Source organism: Terrapene carolina, unplaced genomic scaffold (assembly GCF_002925995.2).
Source record: "Terrapene carolina triunguis isolate 2854851 unplaced genomic scaffold, T_m_triunguis-2.0 Scaffold85, whole genome shotgun sequence".
In the NCBI taxonomy this organism is placed as follows: domain Eukaryota; kingdom Metazoa; phylum Chordata; order Testudines; family Emydidae; genus Terrapene; species Terrapene triunguis.
Genome location: NW_020664436.1, coordinates 59,893,598 through 59,902,604, shown reverse-complemented (window position 1 = coordinate 59,902,604; position 9,007 = coordinate 59,893,598). Strand labels below are relative to the sequence as shown.

General features: G+C 52.1%; 1 protein-coding gene across 1 annotated transcript in view; it reads left to right on the top strand.

The window, feature by feature from the left end:
- The first annotated feature begins 844 nt into the window (after positions 1-844).
- Positions 845-9,007, top strand: part of HSF2 (heat shock transcription factor 2) — a 42,658-nt gene continuing 34,495 nt past the window's right edge. Inside the window, exon 1 of the mRNA XM_024192613.3 lies at positions 845-1,009. Within this exon, the coding sequence (XP_024048381.1) occupies positions 896-1,009 (114 nt within the window). The 5' untranslated portion in view covers positions 845-895. The remainder of the gene's footprint in view (positions 1,010-9,007) is intronic.

Here is a 9,007-nt window from a genome sequence, read left to right as displayed (position 1 = left end):
TGCGCACACCTTGGGGGGAAAGGGGCAGCGGATCTCTGTGCCCCGCAAGCACCGCCCCTGCAGCACCCATTGGGCATTTTCCGGTCAATGGGTGCTGTGAGGATGGTGCTGGGGACATGGGCAGCACACAGAGCTGCTTCCCCCGCAGAGGCGCACAGAGACATACCACCAGCAGCTGCCCACTTCCAGGAGTGGCATGGGTCCATGGCATGCAGGCAGCCTCCCTGAGCACCCTGCTGTGCCACTAGAGTCATGGCAGGCCAGACAGAAATGTTAGACGGGCTGGATCTGACCTGCGGACCATATTTTGCCACCCCTAGTATAAGGGCACAATTATGGCTGCATCACCTCCTGCAAGCAGTCTCTCCAGTGTTCATTTATTGCCCCTTCAGATTGGTAGTTTCTTGATCGGGACAGGGGAGAGCAGGTTCCTTCCCTAACCCTGCCAGCCCCTGCAGCTGCTCCTCAACCCCGCGCCTTTGTCCCGCTAGGCCAGGCCCCGTCCACTCCTGTTCTAAGCTACTCCCCCCGCCTTGTCTCTCACGTGCACAGCACTCACGTTCCCCCAGCCCTGCAGAGAGTCACTTCCCGATTGGCTGGGGCGACTCGTCATTTACATAGAATCTCAGGCTGAGGCTCCGCCCTCCCACTGAGGGTCGCAAAGATTCCCTGCGCCGTTCCGCGTTCCGTCCAATAGGAACGCTGGGCTGGCACTGTTGTTGCACGTGAGGGCGGTGCACGTGGGCCCGTTATGTAAAGGGCGTGTGGGGGTATAGGGGAACGCCACACAGGCGCGCAGGCGTGTGAGGTCAGTGTTCTGCGGAGGTAGGTGCGCATGCGCGCACGCGGCCCGTCCACTCCAGCCTAGCCCCGTCCTGGTCCTAGTACAACGACAATGAAGCAGCAGCAACAGCTGGCGGCCGCGAGCGCGGGTGTCCCGGCCTTCCTGAGCAAACTGTGGGCGCTGCTGGGGGAGGCGCCCAGCAACCAGCTCATCACCTGGAGCCAGGTAGGGCCCCCGCCCACGGAGACTGGGAACCCCCCCCCCCCCGGGGGCAAGGCCGCCCCCCCCCCCCCCCCCCCCCCACGGGAAGAAGAGGGCGGACTGAGCTGGGGAGACGGGCACGCAGAGGAGAGGAGCCGCTCGGGGCGGCCGCGCCTCCCTCCCCATAGCCTGACGCCCTCCCCAGGGCCTTGTGCCCCCCCCCCCGGGCCTAGTGCGTCCTGCACTGAGGGGGGCAGAGCCGCCGCCCCCAGGAGTAGCTGGACTGAGAGCCCCCGCCCCGAGCACAGAGGGGCCCGCAGCGCCTTGCCCGCTCGCGGGGGGGCCAAACCTGGAACCTCCCTCAAGCCAGGTCCCTTCCTTTCCTGTCGGTGACCCAGAAACTCCTCGTGCGTGTCCGCTCCCTCTCCCCGGCCCCGAGCTGCCGCCGCTCGGCGGGGGACGGGCGGGGGTTTCTGGGTTTTGGGCACCGACCTGGCCTTGTTCAGGGAGTAGATTTACACCGCGTGTGCGTTGGAGAGTTCCGCTCCGCAGCGGGTTCAGTCTCCTGCCCGCACCCCACAGGCTAAAGTTTTGGTGGGGGGTGAGGGGCTGGAGACGAAAGGGCTGCTTACCCCAGATCAGCAGGTTCCCGCTTTCAGGGGTGGCCTACACAATGGCGGGGAGGGGCTCTGAGCTTTTAGAGGAGATTGTGTGGCCTTCTTCTGGGGTGGATAGGTGGTGGTGGGGCACAACTGGAGTCTGAAGGTGATTTGGTTTCTTAAAATGTTTTAGTGAGAGACTTTTAGCTGGAACTTAGAGAGTTTCCAGGTTTCTGTCTTTCTCTCTCCGTGTCCCTACTCCATAGCAGTTTTAATTTTATTATATGATGATGCTTATTCACACCTTTGCTTCCAGTTGCGAGGGTAGGACCACAGGAGGAGAGGTTGCCTATACAAACTTACTGAATATCTATTCTTATAAAGTGTTTTTCTCCTTAGCTTGATAAGGATGTAGGAATTAGTTGTCCTATCTCTTCCACATGTAAACATAATCGTCAACTCTAGTAGCTTGGAAAATGGTCTTTGGTGTGTGATCAATAAATGTAGAGTTTCAGTCATCCATATAAGTGCATACGAGTGTTGATGCTTGTTGGCAATGAGAGGAAGGAACTAGAAGGATGTGTAATTTAAAAAAAAATCACATGAGGGTGGTGCTCCCCTTTAGTTAAAGCAGCGGTTCTCAAACTGTGGGTTGGGACCCCACATTAATGGGGTCACCTGGGCTGGTGTTAGGCTTGCTGGAGCCCAGGGCTTAAGCCAAAGCCCGATTCCCACTACCCTGGCTTTGGCCTGGGGCGGCTGGGCTCAGGCTTTGATCTCTTCCTCCCCCCCCCCCCCGTCGTGTAGTAATTTTTGTTGTCAGAAGGGGGTCACAGTGCAATTAAGTTTGAGAACCCCTGAGTTAAAGGAGTGTTAAGGGACCAGTAAGCACTTTTATTCTCAAGTTCTTTTACATTTTGCCAGTCCTACCACTAAGGCCTTGGTTACACTTGCAGATGTACAGCACTGTGAGTTAAACCTGACTTCGTGCAGCTGAGTAGGGAAAGTGCTGCAGTCTGTCCACACTGACAGCTGTCCAGCGCACTGTCATGGCCACATTTGCGGCAATTGCAGCGCTATTGGGAGTGGTGTATTATGGGCAGCTATCCCACAGAGCACCTCTTCCCATTCTGGCGCCGTGGGTTGTGGGAAGGGGGCGTAAGTACGGGGCATGCTGGGTCCTGTCCCAATGCCCCGTGATGCATCGCTTCGCATCCCAGAAATCCCTTTGTTTCCGTCCACCTTTGGCGCCATCTTTCAACAGTTTCTGTGCAGCATGATCTGTCTGCGGGAAATGGAGCCCGAACTGCTGAGGCATATGCTGACTTATCTCGCCAGCACGTCACGTTTGGCTGTCGAACTATTCCTTAAGATCTAAAGTGACAGTGAGAGTGAGGAGTCCGACGATGCTATTGAGCCGCGTAACGCGTACGACACGAAATTGCTTGTGGCATTCACGGCCATGCTCAGCACCATGGAACGCCGCTTTTGGGCTCGGGAAACAAGCACCGAGTGGTGGGATCACATCGTCATGGAAGTCTGGGATGACGAGCAGTGGCTGCAGAACTTTCAGATGAGAAAAGCAACTTTCATGGGACTGTGTGAGGAGCTTGCCCCCACCCTGCGACGCAAGGACACGAGATTGAGAGCTGCCCTGCCAGTGGAGAAGCGGGTGGCTATTGCAGTCTGGAAGCTGGCAACTCCAGACAGCTACCGGTCGTCGCAAACCAGTTTGGAGTGGGAAAGTCGACCGTTGGAATTGTGTTGATGCAAGTTTGCAAGGCCATTAATCGCACCCTACTCAGAAGAACCGTGACTCTGGGTAACGTGCAGGACATAGTGGATGGCTTTGCACAAATGGGGTTCCCGAACTGTGGAGGGGCCATAGATGGGGTGCACATTCCTATTCTGGCACCACCCCACCTAGGATCCGAGTACGTTAATCGGAAGGGGTATTTCTCTATGATTCTCCAGGCGCTTGTGGATCACCGTGGGCTTTTCATTGACATTAACACAGGCTGGCCCGGAAAGGTGCATGACGCCCGCATCTTTCGAAACACTTGGCTGTTCAGGAAGATGCAGGCTGGGACTTTTTCCCAGAGCGGAAGATCACGGTAGGGGAAGTTGAAATGCCCATTGTGATCCTTGGAGATCCCGCTTACCCGTTAATGCCGTGGCTCATGAAACCCTACACAGGGAGCCTTGACAGCAGCAAGGAACGGTTCAACTACAAGCTGAGCCAGTGCCGAATGACTGTGGAGTGTGCCTTTGGCCGTTTAAAGGCCCGCTGGCGATCTCTGTATGGGAAGCTGGACTTGGCCGAAAACAGCATCCCCGCGGTTATATCTGCGTGCTGTGCCCTCCATAATATTTGTGAAGGGAAGGGTGAAAGCTTCACTCAGGCATGGACCTCTGAGGCTCAACACCTGGAGGCTGAATTTGCACAGCCAGAGAGCAGGGCTGTTACAGGGGCCTAGCGCGGGGCTGCAAGGATTAGGGATGCCTTGAGGGAGCAACTTGAGGCTGAAAACCAGCAGTGATATCTGGTGCCCTGCACGGGAGTGAAGTGCAGTAGTTCCAGTCTTTAGGCATCAGTGTTTGCTAAGCAGACTTGCAGTGCCTGTTTATTTCCTGGGCTAAGGAGTCTCTTACTTTATGCAATAATAAAGAATGTTTTCAAAGCCAAAAAATCCATTTATTGAAAAGAAACAAGGGGGTGGAGTGGGGAACAGTACAATCACAGATTCGTGTATGTCCTGTCTGATGTGCTGTGCAGGGAGTGCTGCACTTCAGGATAGCTATACTGCATGGTGATGGGGGTTGAGTGCAGAGGGTAAGGGTCATGGTTTTCAGGGCTGGGTGGTGAAGATACTGGTGTTGGAGGCAGCGAGTGGCGTGAAGAACACAGAAGTTGGGGAAAGTGGGTTGGAGGTGACAGTGGGGCACAACGGAAAGAGTTTTGGGACAAGGGCTGTGGGGGGGTGGGGTGGCGTTTGCGGTACTGCTCCTCTTTCTGCATGGCTATGAGCTCCTGGATAGCGTCTGCTTGGCACTCCAGGATGCTTATGAGCCGATCAGTGCTTTGTTGCCGGTGCGCGGTGCATTTTCCCGGCGGATCCTGCTTTCTCTCTCCCTCAGTTCTGTGCTTTCTCATTCTCTTTAATAGATTGCCGCATCACTTCTTGCAGCATGTCTTCTTTGCTTTTTCGCAGTCTCTTCCTGAGTCTTTGCAGCCTCTGAACAGGCGATAAGAGGGACGTCTGAGGTCTCAAGGTTGATGCAGCTGTATAGGCAAAATGCAACATTTAACAGAGGCAGCATTGTTTATACCAGACAGAGTAATGATTCCCCCCGCACTTAAGGAGTAGAAAACACACAGGGTCTACACAATAGCATAATTTTCCCATCCGAAACAGAGCACACCTATCCCACGGGAGCCTCAAAATGGTGAGTAAGGGGGACTGATTGTTTCAGGGCTGCACTGTCCTCTAGGTTTCTGTGCCTTGGGGAGAGCCAACAGCTTCAGGGGACGCCTACGCTGAACACTGTCCCAACATTTTCCACAGGAGTTCGTCCTGGACGATATCTCGCTGCTGAGGGTGACCTGGGAAGCAAGGGAGGGTCTTCTACTGCAATACGGCTTCCGCCCTGGCCCATATGCAGCTTGCCTGTGTGCAGCAATGGTCCCCCCGCCCCTCGCGGCACAGTGGCGCGGACACGTTAGCCTGGCTGGGACAAGGACCACGGTGGCTCTCCCGATAAACCTGTGCAAGCGCATTGCACATGTTCTGGATGAGACATTCGAGGAGATTACCGAGGCCGATTACTGCGATGTGATAAACCACATCAATGCACTATTCCGCATCTAGGCATGCATGCCTAACCCGCCTCTCCCAAAGAGCCCGCACCGAAAAAATTCCTTCCCGAAAAAAAAAAAACGGGAACTTGCTCTTCTGTTTGTCCTCCACCAAGTACCGGCTGCTGCGACTGACTACCTTCCTCCTGGCTCGAGAAGAGCTCCTGGCTGCATGGCTCCAGGGATTCCGGGGTGTCTCCATCCGGCCCACCACCACCATCACTCCCGTTTACTTCCTCCTCCTCCTCCTCCCCTCCCCTCCCCTCCCCCACCGGTTCTGAAGTGTCCATGGTGGTGCTCGGAGTGGAGGTGGGGTTAACCCCAAGTATTGCATCCAGCTCTTTGTAGAATCGACAGGTCGCAGGGGGAGCACCCGAGCGGCCGTTTGTGTCACGGGCTTTGTGGTAGGCACTCCGCAGCTCCTTCACTTTAATCCTGCACTGCAGGGCGACCCTGTCATGGCCCCTTTCCATCATGTCCTTTGATACCTTCCCGAAGGTATCGTAATTCCTACGGCTGGAGCGCAGCTGGGACTGTACAGCTTCCTCCCCCCAAACACTGAGGTCCAGCAACTCGCCATTGCTCCATGCTGGGGCTCGGTTGGCGCGTGGAGGCATGGTCACCTGGAAAGATTCGCTGATAGCACTCCACGCCACGCCAGGCTGAGCAAACAGGAAGGGGATTTTTAAAATTCCCGGGGAATGTAAAGGGTGGGTCACATGGTTGGTTACCTGAGGCCAGGGCAATAGAGTTTGATCTGATGACCAGCATGGCTAGAACAGGCATTGTGGGATACTGCTGAATAATTCTGGAGGCCATTCACAGCGCATTGGGTGGCCACACTGGCGCCGCAGCACTGCAGCGGCAGCGCAATACTTGCTATTCCTCTCGGAGAGGTGGAGTACATGCAGCGCTGCAACCACGGAGATACAGCGCTGCAAATGCCTTGCCAGTGTGGACGGGGGTGGCTATACAGTGCTGTAACTCTCAAGTGTAGCCAAGGCCTAAGACTCATTGGACCAGCTCTTCTAACATTACCATATGGATTTTTTTAGGAGATGGTTTGTTTTCAGTAGGAACAATTTGGGACAGGTGAACTTATAGCATGAACAAACTAGTGATGACCGAGAAAGCAAGAAATGCTGTCTAAAAATACTCACTACTGGTTAGCAACTGCTCAAGAAAGAGATCTTGGAGTCATCATGGATAGTTCTCTAAAGACATCTGCTCAATGTGCAGCAGCAGTTGAAAAAGCTAGTAGTGCTAGGAACCATTAGGAGAGGAATAGATAGGACAGAAAATATAATACCACTAAATAAATTCGTGGTACTCCCACACCTTGAATATTGTGAGTACTGGTCACCTTACCTCAATAAAGTAAATTAGAATTCGAAAAGGTACAGAGAAAGGCAACAAAAATGAGCTGGGGTATGGAACAGCTTCCCTGTGAGGAGAGATTTTAAATGACTGGGACTGTTCTGCTTAGAAAAGAGATGACTAAGGCGGGTTATGATAGAGGTCTATAAAATTGTGAGTGGCATTGAGAAAACGATGGGGAAGTGTTAATTACCTCTTCACATAATACAAGAACTAGGGGCCACCCAGTAAAATTGCAGGTCTGTCACATCTTACGCGCATTTAACATGTGCAAATTCAGCTTTACGCTGTTGGCAAAAACAGACAAACAAAAAAAAGAGAAATAACAATTTAAATACTGTTCCTGCAGTGCGGGCGATTCCGCCTGCCATTACACTCAATGTAATTTTGACTATACGCGGTTTTCGCTTTACGCGCTGACCGCAGAACGTAACCCCAGCGTAAGATGAGACAGACCTGTAATAGGCAGCAAGATTAAAACTACTAAGTTCTACTTCACACAACACACCGTCAACCTGTGGAACTCATTGCCAGGGGATGTTGTGAAGGCCAAAGGTATAACTGGGTTCAAAAAATAATTGGATAAGTTCATGGAGGATAGGTCCATCAATGTCTGTTGACCATGATGGCCACACAGGGGACACAACCCCATGCTCTATGTGTCCCTAAATCTCTGACTGCCAGAAGCTGGGACTGAATGACAGGATGGATGACCTGATAAATTGCCCTGTTCTGTTCATTCCCTCTGAAGCATCTGGCACTGGACCCCGTTGGAAGACAGGATACTACCGGGCTAGACCGATAATGGCTATACTGGGTCAGACCAATGCTTATTTTCTTATGCTCTAATGTAACTATGACAAGCATTTCTCCTCTGCTAGAGGAATGGGGCGGTAACTATATTGTGCTTCACTAAATTTCTTTCTACTGTGGATCATAAAGTTAAGTAATGTTTTGCATTTACATAGCATTTTCAATCTATAGAGTTTAAAGCACTTTACAAAGATAGGTAAATATGTCAGTTTTAAAGAGGGGATAACAGTCACAGAGGTTAAGATGCCATTCTTACAAATGAGTTTATTTTGTTGTCTCATTTAAGTAAGTTGAAGCACTCTGGAAGATTAGAGCCCCGTTGACTTGTCCATGGTCATATTTACTAGTTTATGATGCAACTGAGGGCAGGCTCTCTGTATTTAAAATTTAAATGTTTCTGTTCTGTAATTTTTCTGTTAATGGGTGTTAAGCCAACTGTTAAGCAAATATTTTAACTTAGGTCACGTCTGCGTTGTAAACTTAAGTTATATCAGCATACAGCTGCCGCGGTTAGTATGTGGCTTGTGCGCATGCGTACTTTGCTCCTTGTGTTGACAGTGCACATACTCACGAGAGTGCTTGTATCGATGCGGAGTGCGGTGCACCATGGATAGGTATACCATTGTGCAATTAGCCACCATCCAGCGTGCATCTTTTGGGAAGCTTTGGCAATGCATGATGGGGACGAAACAAGTTGTGCAGGGGTGACTGGCGTGGGGGGGAGGGATAGCTCAGTGGTTTGAGCATTGGCCTGCTAAACCCAGGGTTGTGAGTTCAGTCCTTGAGGGGGCCACTTAGGGATCTGGGGCAAAATCAGTACTTGGTCCTGCTAGTGAAGGCAGGGGGCTGGACTCGATGACCTTTCAAGATCCCTTCCAGTTCTAGGAGATAGGATATCTCCATTAATTTATAATTTATTTATTTATTAATTTATAACTTCCCAGTTTTCAGCTGTCTCCATTGCATAATATTGTGTGTCCCACAGTTTTTTGTACCTTTTTTCAAAATCCCACAAACCCGTGTGTCCCTTCTCTTTGTTCATCATCTCTGACAGAATCGTGGAGCCTGCACAGCTCTGCACTGTTGTCATGAGGATTGCAAGCACACGGCACACAATCCTGGAGTCTTTGCAGAGCCACAAGAACCAAATCAGTGAGGAACATGATGATTCCCTTGAAGGGATAGATTGTCGTGGGAGATAGCGAGAACCAGTTCAAGGTTGTTGGTGGCATTCACTTAGCAGCTGCAGGTGGTGGAGCACTGTTTCTCGCCCTGAGAAACAAGCACTGATTGGTGGGATCATGTGGTAATGCAGGTTTGGGATGACTATCAGTGGCTGCAGAACTTTTGGTTTCTCAGGGCCACATTCCTGGATCT